General features: G+C 40.9%; 1 protein-coding gene across 1 annotated transcript in view; it reads left to right on the top strand.

The window, feature by feature from the left end:
* Positions 1 to 18,472, top strand: part of LOC138736178 (voltage-dependent anion-selective channel protein 2) — a 38,479-nt gene extending 20,007 nt beyond the window's left edge. The window contains exons 2-9 of the mRNA XM_069885246.1: positions 5,504 to 5,575; positions 9,877 to 9,926; positions 15,040 to 15,192; positions 15,557 to 15,609; positions 15,697 to 15,924; positions 16,820 to 16,970; positions 17,051 to 17,108; positions 17,917 to 18,472. Coding sequence (XP_069741347.1) covers positions 5,509 to 5,575; positions 9,877 to 9,926; positions 15,040 to 15,192; positions 15,557 to 15,609; positions 15,697 to 15,924; positions 16,820 to 16,970; positions 17,051 to 17,108; positions 17,917 to 18,008 — 852 coding nt within the window. The 5' untranslated portion in view covers positions 5,504 to 5,508 and the 3' untranslated portion in view covers positions 18,009 to 18,472. The remainder of the gene's footprint in view (positions 1 to 5,503; positions 5,576 to 9,876; positions 9,927 to 15,039; positions 15,193 to 15,556; positions 15,610 to 15,696; positions 15,925 to 16,819; positions 16,971 to 17,050; positions 17,109 to 17,916) is intronic.
* Positions 18,473 to 21,420: the final 2,948 nt, after the last annotated feature.

Genomic DNA, 21,420 nt, shown 5'->3' with positions numbered 1-21,420 from the left:
CTTTTTTAGCCAGCCATAGAATGTCTGCCTCTGCCACTACAGCCCTTGGGTCTTCAAATGAACATTTGGATAACAAGAGCCTTATTTCATCTGGCATTCACTCTAAAAAGAGCTGCTCGCATAACCTATTGGGACTTTTGCCAGTTGCCAGGAACAGCATTTCATCCATTAGTTCTGAAGGGGCAAAGAGATGTCGTAGTTTGGCTGCCCTTTCCCTGCAGGACATACCATATACACGTAAAAAAAGTGCTTTTAAAGCTTCATACTTCCTGGTACGTGGTGGATCCCATAGGAAGTCGCTCACCTGCTTAGCGATGCCCTGGTCCAGGACGCTAACGAGATGGTAATAACGAGTGGTGTCCAATTTGACTTTGCGAAGGTGAAATTGTGGTTCAGCCTGTTGGAACCACATTTTTGAGCAACAAAGGGATTTAGGAGTTTTTTTTTTGATCTTCTTCGTTAGGTGACTATACATTGAGTAAATTCCAAAACTCCGAATATATCTGGCATTTTATCATTACATATCTCCCTGCTGGATCTATTATTTCCTCTTCTATTTTAATTGGTACATTTTCACTGATTAATATAGCTACTCCTCTAGCTTTTGAATTATATGACGCTGCTGTTACATGTCCTACCCAATCTCTCTTTAATTTCTTGTGCTCCATTTCAGTTAAATGTGTTTCTTGCACGAATGCTATATCAATTTTTTCTTTTATCATTAAATTTAGCAGTTTCTTCCTTTTGATTTGGTTATGTATTCCGTTAGTATTTAAAGTCATATAGTTCAACGTAGCCATTTCATACTTTGTTTATCTTTCTTTTCCGTTTCCTCATCATCACCTTTTCTTTTATCCATTTCTGCTTTCTTGTTTTGAACACTTTATAAGACAACATTTCTAAAACATCAAACATTTCCCTTATTCTCCTATCTAAAATTTCTTTAACCTCACTATCCACTCCCCTTCCTGAGTTGCCCTTTATCCCTTGTCGGGCAACCACATCTCCCCTCTCCATTTGGATTTGCGAATTCACTCGCAAGCGTCAACTGATTTCGCAGTGACCGTAACTCCTCCCCACCCAGCCCCTCCCAGAAAAGATTTCAATTTTCTTTCATAAAAGATTTCAATTTTCATATATATATTTTCATATATATAATTCCCTCCTTACTTCCTCTCTTCCCTTTCTTTCCCTTATTAATTCTTATCTATACTCTATATATTTTCCTTTAAATACGGATACACTCATGTACACACATATATACATACACACACATATATATATATATATATATATATATACACATACCCATATATATAGTTCGGTGTCATTTTTACTCTCGTTACATGTCTTCATCTCTCTGCCTGTTCTGCAAATTTTTGTGCTTCCTCCGGATCCGAGAATAGTCTGTTTTGCTGCCCTGGAATAACTATTTTAAGTACCGCTGGGTACTTTAGCATAAATTTATATCCTTTTTTCCATAGGATCGTTTTTGCTGTATTAAACTCCTTTCTTTTCTTCAGGAGTTCAAAACTTATGTCTGGATAGAAAAAATTTTTTGACCTTTGTATTCCAGTGGCTTTTTGTCTTCTCTTATTTTCTTCATTGCTTTCTCCAATATATTTTCTCTTGTTATATATCTTAAGAATTTTACTAAAGTGGATCTTTGTTTTTGTTGTGGCTGTGGTTTCGGGGCTAATGTTCTATGTGCCCTTTCTATTTCCATCTCTTCCTGTAATTCTGGTCTTCCTAGGACCCTAGGGATCCAATCTTTTATAAATTCTCTCATATTCTCATCTTCCTTAAGGCCCACTATCTTTATATTATTTCTTCTATTATAGTTTTCCATTATATCTATCTTCTGAGCTAACAGCTCATGTGCCTCTTTAACTTTTTATTAGATTCTTCTAATTTCTTTTTTAAGTCCTCTACTTCCATTTCTACGGCTGTTTCTCGTTCTTCCACCTTGTCCACTCTTTTTCCTATATCTGACATGACCATCTCTATTCTATTCATTTTTTCTTCTGCACTTTTAATTCTTCTTTTTATTTCACTAAATTCTTGTAATTGCCATTCTTTTACTGATTCCATATATTCTTTAAAAAAAATATCCATTGTCTTGCCTTTCCCTTCTTCTTCCATTTCTCTATGTTCTTCTTCTTCCTCTGGGTTGGTCATCTGTTGTTTCCTTGTTTTCTTTTTACTCTCTTCTTTCTTGTTCTCGTTGTTTTATATGTTCTCTTCCTGTTGTTGTGTTGCAGCTGTCATCCTCAGCTGTGGAGATCGACTCCTCAGCTGGTCCCCCCTCCCATCAGTGTTTTTTTTCATGCGCGGTTGCACACTTTAACTTGGCTCCGCGAGCCATTTTTGTAGTCCCGAGCTCGGGACTTCCACTGACCTTAGGGAGCGGGCTTCTCTCTCCGTGGCGGGCCTCCTCGGACAGGTAAGGCTTTCACCTTCTTCTTCTGACGTTCTTTCTTCTTCTCCCTGTTGCTTTCGACTTTTCTTTCTTCGCTGCCATTTTCTTCCCACCTTTACTTTCACTTTGTTTTAATTTTTATTCTTGTGCTTTTGTGTTTAGTGTATTTTTTAAAAACTTTTCCGGAGAGGGCTGGTGTTCCCTGACCGGCCACTACTCCATCATGTGACTCCTCCAAAGGGATTTAGGAGTTGTGGTAAATAGTACCCTGCTTCCTTCTGGTATCCTCAATCTGCTTCCCAATTTGTCCTTTAAGTAGATGAAGAAGGCATTTGGAATGTTGGCCTTCATAAATCAGAGTATTGAATTCAAGAGTAGGGAGGTTATGATGAAATTGTACAAGGCATTGGTGAGCCCAAATTTGGAGTACTGTGTACAGTTTTGGTCACCAAATTATAGGAAAGATATAAACAAAATAGAGAGAGTGTGGAGAAGGCTCACGAGAATATTGACAGGATTCCAAGGTTTGAGTTACAGGGAAAGGTTGTGCAGATTGGGGCTTTTTTCTCTGGAGCGTAGAAGATTGAGAGGAGACTTGATAGAGGTGTTTAAGATTTTAAAAGGGACAGACAAAGTAAACACGGATAGGCTTTTTCAATTAAGAGTGGGTGAGATTCAAACTAGAGGGCATGGTTTAAGATTGAAGGGGGAAAATTATAAGGGGAACATGAGGGGAAATTTCTTTATGCAAAGGGTGGTAGGGATGTGGAATGAGCTTCTGACAGACGTGGTCGAGGCAGGATCATTGGTTACATTTAAAGAAAGACTGGATAATTACATGGATAGGGGAGGACTGGAGGGGTATGGACCGGGTGCTGGTCAGTGGGACTAGGAGGGTGGGGATTTGTTACGGCATGGACTAGTAGCGCTGAACTGGCCTGTTCTGTGCTGTAAGTGGTTATATGGTTATATTTCAGGCTCATCCGTCCAGAAAGATGGCAGCTTCACAGTCACGGCTACAGAGTCCATGTTTGTTCAAAAATATGTTTTTTGTGGACTCGTGGTCACCAATTGTGGCCACTGGAATCGCAGTGGACGTGATGAAATAGCCACACAAGGTGTTTCTCGAGTGAATCAAATGGATTAACTCTTCCTCACTCACACAACCTTTAAAAAGCAAGAATCATGCGCTTGACCCATGCTGACATCATCACGCACTGATGTCACATGGCTGGTTCAAAGCCTTCAGGGAGTTGTAGTGCCACCATTGCGCCACTACAGAAGCACGCATTTCTTTAGCCCTTTAAACTCTCTAACATCCTTAGTCAAGTCCTTGATGTATTTCATCAGAAGTAAAATCTTCTTCTTCCTTTCTCCCAGCTTTTGCTCCACGAGTAGAGGTCATATTGAATAAATGTAAAATAAACTGGGAAAGGAGAAGAGCTAAAACTAGAACTCCTTATTAAGGAAAAATTAGTTTAAAAAAAAATAAGGCATGGGAGCTGAAAATGTTAGGAGAAGCTACAAAAACATATCCACCACCAGCAGGGAACTCCTATCACCCTAATTTCAACTTTGCATACAAGACCCGCAGGATAGTTTTGAGCCATTTTGGGGGGGGGGGGGGGTGTTTTATATGCCATCAAATATGGTAATTTGTGCAATCAAATTCTTAATCAGATGCATATCAGTTAGATTATCCTGCCTCTGTTGTAGTTGAGGCTGTGAAGGCTGGGACTGTGCAACTAATTCTAAAGCATAACCTTTTTACTGCTAAAATGGGTCACAAATAAAATTGCTATTGCCATTGTTAACTAATGTAGGACTAATTTCAAGAATTGCAGATGTCTCAAATGTAGTTGTCATAAGGAACTGAACAGAGATTTGTTGGGAATTTCCAAGGAAAATTCTGGATGACCTTCCTTGGTTCAACATGGATTTGGAATAGTTGGCTCTGAAGTCTGAACTTATAAAATAGGGTAGGAGGAAATTCTCTGGAAATCCATCCCATTAATACACAAACGTGCTGAAGAAACTCAGCAGGTCAAGTAGCATCCAAGGGAAACCCAACGGCCAAGGTATAAGCAAAAATACAGGCAGATGCCTGAATGTAAGAGAGGAGGGAGGAAGGGGGAAGAGGAGCACAGGCTAACAGGTGAGAGGTTATGGGTGGATACAAGATAAATGATACAGAAGAGAAAAAGTGATGGGAGCTCTGATAGGAGAGGGGTTTAATGGAGATTGGAGATTGATGTTAATGCTTTCTGGTTAGAATGTGCTCAGACAGAATATGAGATATTCCTCCAATTTGCAGGTAACATTGGATTGATTAGATAAGCCTGAGGGCATGGATAAATGTGGGGAGTAGGAATGGTGTGCGCAATGAACGTGGTTGGCCACTGAGAGATCCTTGAAATTGCAGTAGCCACAGCAAATGTGCTCAATGAAACGGTCTCCCAGACTGCATCCAGTTTCACCGATGTGGAGGAGGCTGATATTTTTATTTAAGCACCCGCTGTCTTGTACCTCGCTGAAGGGCTCAGGTCCAAGTTACCCTTAACTTCCTATGGATGTTGCGTGGCCTGCTGAGTTTCTCCAGCATGTTTGTGTCGTGTACCGAAACCTGCATCTACTGACTTTCTTGTTTTTGGTGAGTGTGATTGTTTTACCGAGATGGGAATGAAAGTGCACATTGTATTTGTGAGACTAAAGAAGTCAATAACCTGTATTGGATGATTAGTATCCTCTGACCTTTCTAATTGACTTTTTTTCAAGAATATCGTAACTCAAGTCCAGTAACTCAAATAATTGAGTGTATTCCTGAAGATACAATTTAACTTTCAGTGAACACAGTTACTTGTCCACCAGAAGTTTGCTTTTAATGGTCTTGTAAATGAAAATGCTTTGGATTTAGACCTGACCATTCAAATTTTTTTTCCTTAATGCAAAGAACAATCAGTTATTTTGGTATCACACACATGTGTATGCTTGCGCACGCACGCACGCACGCACACACACACACACACACGATTGATATGATCTGGTAAAGTTCTTTTGTTTCTCATTACACTTTGTTTTCTACAGATATAATGGCTGTACCTCCATCATATGCAGATCTTGGCAAATCAGCCAGAGATATTTTCAACAAAGGCTACGGTAAATATTTCTGTACTTGTCCTGATGATAGATTTGTTTGTTTGTTCTTTCATCCTTCACCCCCTTTAGTTACAGCCTAGAGGAAAGCTAATCAGGTAATACGTTTCTATCTGCATAGCTACTTTGTTGTCTTTCTTTACCAAAACTCACTTTCTTGTAAATTTAGAACTTAGAGTCACACAGCATGGAAATGGACCCCTTCAGCCCAACTTGCCCAAGTTGACCAAAATGATAGACTGGTTATGGCCAGAATTAACATGTACCTTTGCAAAGATTTGGACCCAGTGCAATTTACCTATTGTCATAATCGCTCAGCCTTCAATACTATTATTCCCTCAGTGCTGGTCAAGAAGCTACAAATTCTGGGCCTCTCTGTATCCCCCCTCTGCAAGTGGATCCTTGACTTTGTTATCGGAAGATCACAGTCAGAACGAATTGGAAACAATGTCTCCTCCTCACTGATCATCAACACAGGCTCATCCCAAGGATGCGTGCTTAGTCCACTGCTCTACTCATTATGCACCCATGACTGTGTGGCCAGGCACAATTCCAATGATATCTACACATTTGCCAATGACACCATGGTTGTCAGTGGAATCACAAACGGCAATGAGAAGGCCTACAGGAGGGAGATAGATCAGCTTGTTGAATGGTGTAACGACAACAGCCTTGCGGTTAACATTAGCAAGACCAAGGAGATGATTGTGAACTTCAGGAGGAAGTCAGGGGAACACAACCCAGTCCTCATTGAGGGCTCAGTAGTGGAGAGGGTCAAGAACTTCAAATTCCTGGGTGTCAGCATCTCTGAGGATCTGTCCTGGAGCCTCAACGTCAATGCAATCACAAAGAGGCCCTGCCAGCGGCTATACTTTGTGAGGTGTTTGAGGCGATCCGCTATATCACCAAAGACTCTTGAAAACTTCTAAAGGTGGACTGTGGAGAGCTTTCTGGCTGGTTGCATTTTCTATACACAAAAGCCATGCTATTACCTGTTCATTTTTTTTTAAAGCCGAATTTACCTTTTATGCAGAGGACAGAAAAGGTGGATAGTATAGTCCTTTTATGTAGCCCAGTGCAGCGTACCAGCTTCTCAGGGCAAAAGGGGGTGGGATGTGAAGCACAGCAGCAGCTGTCCTGCGACAGCCCCTCTGCCCATTTGCTTCACAGCACCGCCAGGAGCGGGCGGCATGGATAGCTCCACCGACTGCTCTGTGGTAGCGCAGCAGAGCAACGGGGCTGTCAATGAGACCTCAATCATCTTTGTCTTTGGAGCCACTTTCAGTGGCAATCCACCTATAAGTATCCTCTCCCTCTCCCCCTCCCCCAGCAGATAGCTGGAGCGAGTTCGAGCAGTTAATCCTCCTTTGGACCTTTTATGGAGGAAATGCAGCAAATGTAAAGTCGGAGAATAGTTTATTTTTCTCTTTAAAAGGGCTGACTGTCTGGTATGGAGATGCTAAATCTCAGGACAGGAAAATACTCCAGATGGTTGTTAATTTGGTCTGCGACGTCACAGCCTCTATCCTCAAAGACCCCCACCTCCCAGGCCATGCCCTCTTCATTCTGCTACCATTGGGGAAAAGGTACAAGAGCTTCAAGACGAGCACTCAGCAGTACAGGGACAGCTTCTTCCCCTCTGCCATCAGATTTCTGAATGATCACTGAACCAAAGGCACTGCCTCACGTTTTGTGCAAAAACTATTTTTATTTATTTTTAAAAACGTATTATTGTTGTAAAATGGTTCATAATATGAATGTTCGCACTATGACGCTGCCGCAAAACACTGAATTTTGTGACTTGTTCTTGATAATAAATTCTGATTCTGATGTTCCACCCACACTAGTCCCGCTTGTCTATGTTTGGCCCACATGCATCTAAAACTATCCTGTACGTTTACCAGACATTTTTAAAAAAATGTTGCAAATATTAGCTACCTCAGCTACTTCCAGCATTCTGTGTTATATACTCACCACCCTCTGTGGTTTAAAAAAGAGTTAACCACTCAGGTTCCTAGTAAATCTCTAACCCCTTCATCTTAACCCATATCCTCTAGTTATTGATTCCCCTACTCTTCGTAAAAGATCCTCTGTGTTCACCCTATCTATTTCCTCTCATGATTTTGTATACCTCTATTCGATCACCCCTCGTCCTACGCGCCACTGGAATAATTCCCTAGCGAGCTGAACCTCTCCCCACATCTCAGGCCCCTGAGTCTTGGCAACATTTCATAAATTTCTGTACTCTCTCCAGCTCGACAGCATCTTTTTTACAGCATCATGACCAAAACTGCACAGTAAGTGCAAATGGGTCATCACCAGCCTCTTGTACAACTGCAACTTGACCTTCTTTTCGACCTGTGACCTGCTTTCAAGGTACTATGTATCTGTACTCCTGGATCCCTTTGCTCCACAACACTCCCCAGATTCTTAACATTCACTATTTAGGTCTTACCAATGTCTGACCTCCCAAAATGCAACACCTCACATTGCTCTGTATTAAATTCCATTAACCATTCCTCTACCCACCTGCCCAATTCATCTAGATCCTGCTGCAATCTTTGGCAGTCACTACAATATCTGCAGTACCAGACACTTTAGTGTAATATATAACCATATAACTATTTACGGAGTGGAAACAGGCCATGTTGGCCTTTCGAGTCCGCACCGGTTCACTGATTTTGTGCACCCTCTTCAGGCATTGGTCCCGGTAGATCTTCATTCAATAACGATGGGCGAATTCAATGCAGGTGGAATCTTATTGAAATTGAAGGCAAGATTGTTGTCCTGGCACCACACAACCAGATTCTTGATCTCCATCCTGCTTTCTGACTCTTTACAGCTGTTTTCACGAATTGCCATTTTTAATATATTTTTGAAGAAAAAAAAAATGAAGTGCAATGATAATGCTTGAGTGTTATATACCAAACCCTGTAGCACACCACTATTACAAGGCCTCCAATCCAAAAAAAACTTTCCACTGTCACCCTTTGTTATTTGTCATGAAGCGAAGTTTCTATCCATTCTGCTCTCATTGGAGATCCTGTGCAATCTAACCTTTCCAGAGCAGCCTACCCTGGGGAACCTTATCAAATGCCTTGTTGAAATCCATGTATACAACATCTAAAGCTCTGACTTTGTCATTCTTCTTGATTACATCTTCCAGAAACTTATCAGATTTGTGAGACATGACCGTCCCATTTTAAAACTGTGCTGCCTTAGTCATCCAAGTGCATGTACAACTTCTTCCTCCGAACACTGTCTAGTGCAAACACAAATGTGTGGCTCACTGGCTTGTAGTTCCCAGGCTTTTCCTTGCAGTACTGTTTGAATAGAGACACATTTTCCACCCTCCAGACTTCTAGCACCTCACCTGTACTTAATGATGATCAAAAAGTCTCATCCAGGGCACCTGCAATTTCCTCTCTAGCTTCCCACAGTGTCCTTGGATAAGAATTGGTTCATTTGTGCATTAATTGCAGCGGATTCAAAGCGATCATATGTCCCTGAGAGTAGTCACATCAGTACAAAGTATTAGTCAAACCCTGCCTGAAACAAGGCCCCTAACCCTAGCGAGGACATAATACATCAGGAGTTTTTGCAGTAGAGAAATGGCGAAACAGGTCCAGTAGATTCTTCTCCATTTCAATGGTCCAACATGAGCTATTCACCTCCACAACTCCTTGTCAGTTTCAAATCCTAGCTGGTCTCGAGGTAAAGAGAATCCTCAATTGGATTAATTAATGACCCTTTATTTTGTAAATGGATTCATCTGAGGCTACCATTATCGTATCTTGTTTCGGAAAGCCCTCGACATATTTCCTTTTCTTTTTAGTCTTGATGGGTATAGATTTTGTTTTTTTCTGATATTTAGCAGCATAGTGATTAGCGCAACGCCTTTACAGCGCCAGCGATTAAGTCTGCAGTTCGAATCCCATGCTATCTGTAAGGAGTTTGTATGTTCTCTGTGTCTGCATGAGTCTTCCGCAGGAACTCGTTTCCTTCCACCCTTCAAAACATACCGGGGCTGTAGGTTAATTGGGCAGCACCGGCTCATAGGCTGAAATGGCATGTTACTGTGCCGTAGGACTAAATTTAAATGTTATAAAAATTAAAATTTAAATGTTTGCTGGTTTTGTGGCAGTACATGCTGTTTCCATAATTTAGTCATGGAAGAAACAGTTTATTTCCTTGTTTAGATATTTTATGTTAACTGTTTTGTTTTAATTGCCAATTTGTATTCAATCTGTAGTGTTCATTAAAATGCAATGGCCTTTTCTGATTGTGTGTTTCCCATACACTAGGTTTTGGTTTGGTAAAACTTGAAGTAAAAACCAAGTCACAGACAGGAGTGGTAAGATCAATTTACTGTGCTAATGAACTTGGTTAACTCTTGTGTACAGTGACATTTGTGTACTGTATGTTTTATATGGGCAAAATGTGCATTTTATTTTTGTATAACATTTCCTTGGAACCAGTTTCAGAGTAGGTACGCAGCAGCATTTGGTAGTTTCATCCCTGTTTATAGCACTAGTAGAATATTAAAATAAGGCATTTTGGAAGCATTGTATATTTGCAGAATCTGTTGATGTTCTCAGAATCTCGGGTCTATGGGGAGAGCTTTAGATGTTGTATACATGGATTTCATTGCCACAGAGGGCAGTAGAGTCATTAAATATATTTAAGAGGGAATTAGATATATTTCTTCAGTATAAGGGTATTAAAGGTTACGGAGAGAAGGCGGGGACGGGGTACTGAACTTTAAGATCAGCCATGATCTCGTTGAATGGCGGAGCAGGCTCGAAGGGTCGAATGACCTACTCCTGCTCCTATCTTCTATGTTTCTAAGTTTATAAAATTCTACAAACCATTGATCAAGTAAATAGTTTGAATAATTTTCCAAGGTTATAAATGCCACATGGTAGAGGATCTGTGTTTATGATGGGGTGGGGAGTTTAACAGAGATATGTGGGTGTTTTTTTTTAAGTGAGTAGTAGTTGCCTGGAATGGGCTGCCAGGAATAGTGGTTGAAGTAGATTTAATAGCATTTCAAAAGCTTCTGGATAGACCCTTGAATATGCATGGAAGAGAGATATATGTATCATGTGCAAGGAACAAAGATTTAGTTTAACTTGGGCATCATGTTTGGTGCAGACACGTGGGCTGAAGGGCCTGATCGTGTGCTGTTCTCTGTTGGGCAGTGGGTGTCTTGAGACATTAAACATTTTTTTTCTTCAGGAAAGTATGGTTATCCATAAAGGATTGATTAGGGGTTTAATCTTCAAGGCACATGTTCATCACCCATCAATGGTAGTCATTTTGATGGGTAGTGATAACTATTTATTTGATGATGGTGAGCATAAGTTCTTTCCTTCAGTTTCTTCAAGCATGCACAGAGCAACTGGACATTTCAAGATCAAAAGGGGCATGGGTTTTCCTTCACCCCCTGATTTTGTGAGTTTCATGCTATCGTTGGCAGCTTGTTCCAGATGAAGAATATATCGCTACCAAATCCATTAGACGCTCTCTAAAGTTGTATAATACAGGTACACAATCCTTTATACGGATATCTAAAATCCAGAAAGCTCCAAAAACCGGCACTTTTTTCCTGGTGCTGGTACAGCGGAGGGAGAGAGAGAGAGACAGCAGTGTGACTAGGTTGGGTTGGGGGGGGGGGTGGGGAGAAGTGGGAGAGAGATGGCAGCACGACTCAGGTTGGCGAGGGGGGATGAGAGATGGCAGTGCGACTCGGGCGGGCGAGGGGGAGAGAGACGGAACCGCGACTCAGGCAGGGGAGAGAGACAGCAGCGCAATTCGGGCGGCAGGGGGGGAGAGAGACGCCAGCGCGACGAGTGGGGGGGTTGTGGAGAGATGGCAGTGCGACTCGGGTGGAGGGGAGAGGCAGCAGTGCGACTCGGGTGGGCAAGGGGGAGAGAGACGCCAGCGCGATTGTAAGGGGGTGGATAAGGCAGCACAATTTGGAATCCGGAAAAATCTGAAATTCGGAACACACTGTCCCCCAAGGGTTCCGGATAAAGGATTGTGTACCTTTATCTCTGAAATCACAGTGCGTTAAAAAGTGAAGCTTGCTCTTAACATGTACATTTTGCATAAAGTACGGTACTATTCATCTTTTCTTGTCCCCAACTTAAGTATTAGTAAATAAGACTTTACAGCACAGACTGCATCATCTGTAAATGTTCATAGCCAACTTCTGTCTTCTTTCATCTTGTGAATCTAAAAAAAAATACAGGTTGACATTTTTAAAGAGCAAGCCTCTTTTTTCCACATCCAGCACTTAATTATTATTTTTTTGTCTGAGGCTTATACTCTTCATTCATGAGGATACCTTGGTATCTGATATAATACACTATGGTGATCTACATACCTGTATGATTTTTAGACAAGGTTTTATAAGATTGTCTCTTGACTGTGTGAACTTTACAATATAAAAATGAGCCAGACCCTCTGGCCAGTCCAACTTGGTCTGCCATTCAATAAGTTTTCCCATCATTCCTCAGCTATGCAAAATTCCATCTAATTGTTTCTTAAATATATTTAATGAGGCACTCTCAACTGCTTTGTAGGGCAGAGAACCACAAATTCACTACTGTCTGGGAAAAGCAGTTCCTCCTCATCTTGATCCGAAATATGATCCCCTTAATCTTGACACTATGTCCCTAATTACTAGTGAGAACCAGTGAGAACAATTTTCCTGCTTCCCTTATCTTCCCCTTATATTATTTTGCTTCTGTGAATCCTTTCTCATTATATTAAATTCAGCAGGTATAATGATCTTCGCATCCTCCTTGGCCATAGGATACGTGCCAGAGGATAGGAGAATGGCATAAGTGTTCCCCTTGTTTAAAAAAAGAATCTTGGGAATTATAGACCAGTGAGTCTTACATCTTGGAGAGGATTCTTAAGGACATTTGGAGAAGTACAATTGTCTCAGGGATAGTCAGCATGGCTTTGTGAGGGGGAGGTTGTGGTTCAGGAGTCTAATTTAGTTTTTTTGTAGAGATTTAAAAAAAAAACACAAATTGAAGGTAGGGCAGTAGCTGTGGTGTATATGGATTTTAGTATGGTATTTGATAAGGTCCTCCACAAGAGACTAGTTCAGAAAGTCATGAGGCAGGGGATCTATGGAACCTTGGCTGCGTGGATTCAGAATTGGCTGCTTGTAAAAAGCAGAGTGCAGTAAATCGATAATATTCTGCCTGGATTCTGCTCATGACATCCCGGTAGAATCACAGGCGGCAGTGAACAATACTTCATGAGGAGTTTGAGGAGATTTGGTATGTCACCAGACTCAAAAATATCTATAGGTGTGCTGTGGAGATCATTCAAGCTAATTGTATCATAGTCTGATATAAAGGTGCCAACGCTAAGGACAAGAAAGAAACTCCAGAGAGTTGTTAACTCAGTTTGCGATATCACAGGCACCAATCTTCACTCCATCGAGAACATCAACAAGAGTCAATGATTTAAGAAAGCATCCTCTATCCTCAAGGACTCTACCACCCACGCCATGCCCTCTTCTCACTGCTGCTGTCAGGAAAGAGATATAGGAGCCTGAAGACAAGCACTCAGTGGCACAAGGACACTTCTTCCCCTCTGCCTTCAGATTCCTGAATGGACAATGAAACACAGACCTCACTTGCCCTACTAAAGATGTCAAGCTAACTAGCTTTTGGTCGCCTGCCTCTTACCGCCATTATTGTTTAAATAGTGACAAGATATTTGCTGGCTTCCAATCTGCTGGGACCTATCCAGAGAATTTTGGTAATTTTCACGAACACTACAGCACAGAGACAGGCCCCTTTGACCCTTCTAGTCTTGTGGAAGCTTGTCAGTTAAATTGCCTTTCCAGGTTGGCTGATCAGCCCTTTTATTTTAATCAGGTTCAGAGCAGTGATTAGTTATTCCCAGGCAATTCAGAGTAGATGAGCTGCATACTTCCTGATGTTGAAAGGTTTTCAGATTTTTTTATTAGAATGTGACAAATGTGTAAGATGAAATTTTGCAGTTTGACTATACTTCTGTACATCATTTGTTGCACCCAAGGTCTGGAATACTGAACGACTAGTGCATGAATAAATCTGCAACCAGAGTTTTATGTTGCAGTTTTGAATCAAGTTTTGTGATTTTATTATTGAGAATTTTGCACTAAGCATATCGTTTCCTGAGTCAGTTGCTTTGAAAGTGAATGTGCTCCGTAGTCCTTGAATGAAAAAATAATGATCTCAAATTAGAATATGCATCTGAGATATAATCCATGGGATTTTGTTCATCTTTCATCCTCCTTTTCTTTTAACAAACCCTATGAAGCAGATTTGCATGACACATGTTTAAATCTGTGGTAATAAGCCCCACTGTACCATTACCACTCATTCACCCTTGGGAATCAACCTTGGTGAAGTGAAGAATGTAAACAGGAGTGCTACACAAACACCAGGCACACCAAAAATATACCTGGTAAAATTACACAACGGGACAGCACTCGTGCTCAAAATGGAACAGCACAGTCAGGTGCTTCAAAGATGGGAACATGTCAATCAGTGGCTGCAAAATGAAACATCTACAAAATGCGAGCATCATGGTATCTGACCATCTAGAAGCAGAAAGGCAGCAATGGTATAGCTGTTTACAAGTTCCCCCCAAGATTTGAACTAGTATGATTTGGAAATACCTTTTAATGCCTCATTCATTATTGCAGAGTAAAAATCCTGAAACTGTGCTGTCAGCTCTTGAATTGGAATTTGGACAGACAGCTCATGTGATTAGGGACTGGCAGATAAAGGTGGATGAGAGGAAAGTTTTGACTCCTTTTGTCTGCATTCCCATTGTATCACAAGCAGGTGAGGAAGATTTGCTTCCATTCTGGTTCCTAGGAAGCAGGTAAACTTACCAGGCATGCGGCAGTTGGGGGCCTTTCCCACTGCACCTGGTAATTGGCAACCCAGCATTTTAAGGGGGGGTCCCATTTCCAGCAGTGACAATGGAGAGCAGGTTGTGCTTTCACACTACCAGAGGTGATTAATGAGTTAACTTGGCTGGGGTCTGACTCTTGCCCCACCAAGTGTCAGAGTCCCGTTGAATTTACCAAGTTGGGACATTTCACACAGCACAATTACTGGGTATGGACCTAGTAAATTACCTGGTTCAACCCACAAGTAATTGGCAGTGTGAAAACAGAACCACAGAACATTACAGCCCAGAAATATGCCCTTCGACCCATCTGCTCTGTCTGGACCTATTGACCTATACCTGGACGATAGCCCTCCATACCCCTCCCATCCATGCACCTGTCCAATTTTCCTTAATTGGTACAATAGTTGATAACTTCAAATTTTAAAGAGGCCATGCAGATGATTCTGTGAAGTGCATGAATTAAGTTGATCTGTATTTACAAGCAACATTGAGTGCAAAGATTTATTATTTCTCCTCTTAACAATATTTTACAGGAATTCACAACTTCTGGATCATCAAACACTGAAAGTGGCAAAGTCTCCGGGAGCTTGGAAACAAAATACAAGTGGTCTGAATATGGCCTCACATTTACAGAAAAATGGAACACTGATAACACTTTGGGCACGGAAATTGCAATTGAAGATCAGGTAATGATTTGAGTTCTTGCCAAATTGTGCTGAAGATCGATTGGGTTGGGGTGCAAGCAAAGAATTTTTGTCTGTGACTTGCTGTCTGGAAAACTGGTTATACCATGTGAAACCTGTGTGAAAATTTGCATGACACAATTCTCCAGGAAGTGTTAATTACTTTTAGGAGAAAATTGGTTAGTATTTTTCCCCTGTGCTCTAAAGGGCACATGATCTTCACATCTTTCATCTTGTTTTTTAAAAATTTCCTTAATTATGTGTGTCATTGGGCAAGTTCAGAAATGTATAATGGTCTCGTGGGTTACGGTCCAGAATAGTGATTTTGATGTTCGTTTGTGCACTGAATCTTTTTTTTTCGCCCCAGCTTACCAAAGGTCTGAAGCTGACATTTGACACTACCTTCTCGCCTAACACAGGGTAATTCCATCTCTGAAAGATATTGCAGCATCTTTATTTTTTTTTGTTAAGGGTGGGGCACTAAACTTTCCCTCTTTGCCTCTTTAGCAAGAAGAGTGGCAGAGTGAAGACAGCCTATAAGCGTGAATACCTCAACCTGGGATGTGATGTAGATTTTGACTTTGCAGGACCTGCCATCCATGCTTCAGCAGTAGCTGGTTATGAGGGATGGCTTGCTGGTTACCAAATGTCTTTTGACACTGCCAAGTCAAAGCTGACACAAAACAACTTTGCAGTGGGCTACAAAACTGGGGATTTCCAGTTACACACCAATGTGTAAGTTTCTGTTAATAGTACAATGCTTGCTTTAGATAAAACATGGATTTGTGCTTGTGACGGTAGATAATTATGTTTAAAGTAAATCATGAAAGTCGGCAGATGCTGTTGTTGAAGTAAAAACACGATGCTGGAGAAACTCCGCAGGTCAAACAGTGTCCTTTATATAGTATAGCAAAGATACATAACCAACGTTTCGGGCTCGAGCCCTTTGCCAAGGTATAAGCAAAATGGAGGCAGGTGCCCAAACAAAATGTTGGAGTGGGGGGTTAGAAGAAGGGGAGGAACACAATCCCAAAGGTAGGAGGTAATAAAGTGGATAAGGGAGGGTGGGCACACCAGAAAGCAGGGAGTTGGGGGAGGGGGGGGTGATGGCTCTGTGAATGGAGAGGGAAGAGGGTGGAGGAAATAATTTACGGGTGGTACCTGTGGCAACACCCAATTTCCCGTCTCAGCACTCTCCAGCCAGGTGGCTTTCATGATGGCCTCTCTGGTTTCTGCTAACCTACTTCCTGTTTTTCTTCTCTCCTCTTCCTGTCTTCTATCCTCCAGCTCTCCACCCCTTCTCTATTCACTAGCCGTTTTCCCAGCCCATGTTTGTGGGTGTGCTTTAACTCCTGCCTGTAGGACTGTGCTCTATCCCTGCCCCTCCCCCAACCATTTTGTTCAGCATCTGCCTACATTTCGCTCATACCTTGATGAAGGGCTCAAGCCTGAAACATTGGTGATGTATCTATCTTTGCTATATAAAGAATACTGTTTGTCCTGCGGAATTTATATTTAAAATATTTGTTTATACTGAAACAAAAGTACTGAGCTTGATGTGCAATGTAGCAATTTCTTCTTTTGAATTATGCATGAAATGGCTAAAGCAAACGGTTATATTAACCTGCAGGAATGATGGCGCTGAATTTGGAGGTTCAATTTACCAGAAGGTGAGTGATAATCTGGAGACAGCGGTAAATCTTGCCTGGACCGCGGGTAACAATAGCACCCGATTTGGCATTGCTGCTAAATACCAACTTGACTCCTCTGCTTCCATTTCTGTGAGTAAACTTTTCTATTCTCTGCTATTTAAATATAATTAAATACATTTCCCTTGCTAATATCCACTGATTTTTTTTAGGCAAAGGTCAACAACTCTAGCCTAATTGGAATAGGTTACAGCCAAACTCTTAGGCCAGGTAAGTTTCCATCTGCCTTGATTTGTTCGAAGACTGATAATGGCTAGTTAAGTAACCACTAGGCTGACTATCTCCAAAGTGTTGAAGTCCTTTGGGATTTAATGAAACCCCCTTTTTCAGTTAGATTCAGACTTTATCTTAAAATTGGAACATTGTTCAGAGAATTCACTCTCTCTCAGAGAGTCGATAAAAGCCAAACCAAGACGCGATTGCTTACCAGACCCATGAGGGTGATTGGAGGCACATAGGAGACTGCAGGTACTTGAATCTTGAGCAACAATCTGCTACAGGAACCCGGCTCTTTGACCCGTTGAGTTCCTCTAGCAGATTGTTTGTTGCTTCATGATTGTCTGGAGTTCCTGGAACAGATCATGTCATACAGCTTGAATGTTGCTGCTTTGTCATGTTTCTAAGCCTCGTGTGATGAGATGAGGAGAGAATGAAAGTCTGTAGGATTGTAGTTTTGGTGATGTGTGTGAGTATTCATTGTTAATGAATGTGGCTGCTGTCTATACAGTTTTCCCATTGAGTTCCAGTGACATTGAATGAGATTAAAGTGGCTATTGCCTTATGCTATCAGGCTGACTTTTGCATTGCCAGCTGCTATCACCCTCTTATCTGTGACTTAAACATCCTAGTCACTGCAAACTTTTTTTTTCCTGGGCTACTCATTTTAAAACTATTCCTGCAAAGGTCCACACTTTCTCAACGCTATCTTGTTCTACCAGGAATTTTGTCAACAGGGACTTGAGTACAGTGATATTGACATGGCACTAATATATATTAATCACTGGCTTGTTGATTTCAGGGATAAAACTCACCCTGTGCTGCCTGATTGATGGTAAGGGTTTCAATTCTGGTGGTCACAAACTTGGCCTGGGTCTGGAATTGGAAGCTTGAGCTGAGAGCGTCCGATGCAAAGGGATATCAGAAGAAAGCAACATTTGGCCATGACATGTCATTGCAACTTGAGCAACAGGCTATTCTGGAAAGAGTTTCAAATCATACTTATCTTTTTAGTACTTCAAACCTGTCATTTATTCTTTGGTGTGAAATTGGTTCCATAGAAGGTGATACAAAAGTCATAAATCACTTTTAATTTAAAGTGTATTTAACTGTCAATAAACCGAAGTGAATAATGAAAAGAGCCTACACAAAGCAAGTCGTGATTGCATGTTTCCTGATTTAATGTCCATCTTGAAACATTATGTTATGTCTGTTCAGATGCAATTGGATAAACTCAAATAATCCAAATTGCACTTGATAAGTTTTATGGATTCCATGCATAGCAAAAATTCAAACTATTTTTGGTGTCCCAAATCCATGCAGTTGATGCTGAATGATAATAAAAACAAATACAGTGAGTTTGCTTATCCCTCTTGCTCTTTTATGCAATATTTGAAACTGCTACTCTACCCCAGGATCGTGCAGTGGATTACTTGTACACATCATGATGTTGTGAAAAACATTTTGTAACTAAGTTCATATTTATTCATCTTTTTCTCAATTATATGCTTGAAGGACTTGTATGCAGCATTTCCTGCAATTCAAACATCCCAAGGAAAATGGTTGCAAAATTAAACCATTGTGGAACATATTTACAAACCTGTAAATTGATTTTGGCTGCAGTTATGTCATGTAGCTGAGTGAGTCTGTTGGAAAATGCATTGGAGATACGATGAGCCCAGTTTTTTTTTGTAGTTCAGGGTGGTAGAACAGGATACCTGCTCTCAATAAGAAGTCTTGTATCTTCCTTTTAAATATAGTTTAAATCCAAATTTCCACCATTTCTGGTTAAATTGTATTATAGGTAGAAGGAGGTTAATTGGTAAAGTACAAAAAGTTGGTATTTAAAGTAAGGTCATCTGTAGCCTGGATGCTTGTAGCTACCAACATTACTGAAGGTGCCAACTAGTTTGGCTAAATTCAAGAATTTAGTTTTTAACATAAATGAGGCTGGGCACACCTGCAGGACTAATAAACAGCCCATTTACAAAGGAAGGATGCTTGGTGGTGGATGAGTTCTTAAAAAGTTCACAAACTCATTGATTTTTGTTTCTCTTTTTGCATTTGGTCTTTCCCTGGAAGTTCAGAAAGATGTTGAAACAGTTCATGTCAGCCATTTAATATTTGAATGGCAAATGAAACAAAAGTGTAACACAATAGAAAATGGCCTGGTGTCCTTGCTGTTGCCTGGTGTGAGGTTGTTTTAATATTAAATGAACATTTGGAAGATAGTTTACACGGATCCAAATGATGCAATGATTTTACAGTGATCCAGCTGCTTTGGAGTGGTGCTGATATACTTCAGGAAAATCAGAAAATTGCAGGTGAAGAAAATTTAAAATAAAAGCAAAATGTTTGAAATGCTGAACAAGTCTGCCTGACCTGAGAATTTCCTGCATTTTCTGTTTTCATTAGTAAAGGTTCAGCATCATGTCGAATTGCCCTCTTCACTGCTTTTCCATGATCTACCTTTTTATACTTCAGTTCATTTTTAATCCTGATTTCTGAATAATTTGGAAAGAGTGGTGTACAGTTGATGCCTCACTGAATTATGGAATGCATTATGGAATAAATTGTCAGGAATTGTACCTGTGACAGCTCCTTTAAAATGCAACAGGTTTCCTACTGGTGGGATTAGAGGGTCTAGTATTCTTGGAGTGTTCCTCCAGTTTAGTTATCTGATCCTTAATCCTAACTAAAATTTAAATCTGGTCATGTGTAAAATCAGATTCAAATTAAATGTAGCAAATACCAATAATGAGTCATGTTTAGAAGCTATCAGTAAATGGAAATGAGAAATCACTGGGCTTAGAACTTTGAACAAAAAGGAAACTTAGACCATTCTTTTCATTAGGGTGGAATGTCCTTGATTTAATTGGATGTGTATTGTGCTGTGGTGTTTATTGAACATTTTGATGACAGGAGCGGGTTGTGTGCAAGGTGTGGGAGCAGCTGCTGGAGCTTCTGTAATCAGATGCAGTGAGCTACAGTGTGATAGAGCAAACGTGAATTAGGAAATGTGTGTTCCACTCATTCTCCCATTAATAATTTCAGTGTGGGTTATTGACATTAATCAGTGGGCATATTGTGACTCCAGAACGTGAGTGTGTATATATAATCTGCAATGTTAGTCGTCTGCTTTTCCTCATAGGGCCGGAAGTGAAGTCAGAATCAAAATTTATCGACAGGAGTACATGTGATGAAACGTGTTGTTTTGCAGCAGCAATATTGTGCTTACGGGTGCAAAAATTGCTCTAAATTACAATTCCGTAAATACACAATTTAAAAATAAATTGTACAAAAGAAAAGAAAAAAGTGAGGTAGCGTCTGGTTCATTGTCCATTCAGAAATCTGAGGGCAAAGGGGAAGAAGCGGTTTTTGTACTGTACTGCTGGGTGCTCGTCTTCAGGCTCCAGGACATCCTTCCTGTTGGTAGCAGGGGGAAGAGGGCATGGCCTGGGTAATGGGGGTCCTTGATAATAGAGGCTACTCTCTTGATGCACCCACTGTTGAGGATGTTGTTAATGGAGTGAAGACTAATGCCCACAATGGTGCTCGTTGATTTCAGAATTCTGCAGCCTTTTCCTGTCCAGACAGTGATGCAAACAGAATGCTCTCCACGGAATATATATGTAGAAATTTGGTGACGCACCAAATCTCTTCAAATTCCTCATAAGGTATAGCCACTGGCGAGCCTTCTTCATGATTGCATCGACGAGAAGACCCCAGGATAGATCTTCCAATGTTGATATCCAAGAATTTGAAGTTCTTTATCCTTTCCACTGCTTACCCCTTGATGCGGACTATTATGTCTTCTCCTTTCCCCCTCCTGAAGTCCACATTCAGTTCTTTTAGTTTTGCTAATGTTGAGTGCAAAGTTGTTGTGACACCACTGAACAAGCTGATCTATCTCCCTCCTGTATGCTTCCTCATTGCCGTCTGATCCAACTGAAAACAGTGGTATAATTGGCAAATTTTTCTGATGGTGTTTGAATTGAGCCTGGTCACAGGATTCCAATTTAAATACGAAGATATGAGACAACAGATGCTGGAATCTGGAGGAATAAGCGAGCTGCTGTAGGAGTTCAGTGGGTAAGATAGCAGCATTTTCACTGCTTGGATTCATTTACCATGGCGTGTCTTTGATTGGGACGCAGCCTTCTAATGTGAAATTCTCCATTTAAGAAGCTGAACCCACACGGAATCCTTGGCTAATGTCTCCTGAAAAGGGTATGTTGAAATCCAGATTTGCCTGACTGCTTTTATTAAAGGGATGGTATACAGTGTATTAACAAAGATTACATGC

The sequence above is a fragment of the Narcine bancroftii genome, chromosome 6 (genome assembly GCF_036971445.1).
Source record: "Narcine bancroftii isolate sNarBan1 chromosome 6, sNarBan1.hap1, whole genome shotgun sequence".
NCBI lineage: Eukaryota > Metazoa > Chordata > Chondrichthyes > Torpediniformes > Narcinidae > Narcine > Narcine bancroftii.
This window is presented reverse-complemented; position numbering and strand designations above follow the sequence as displayed.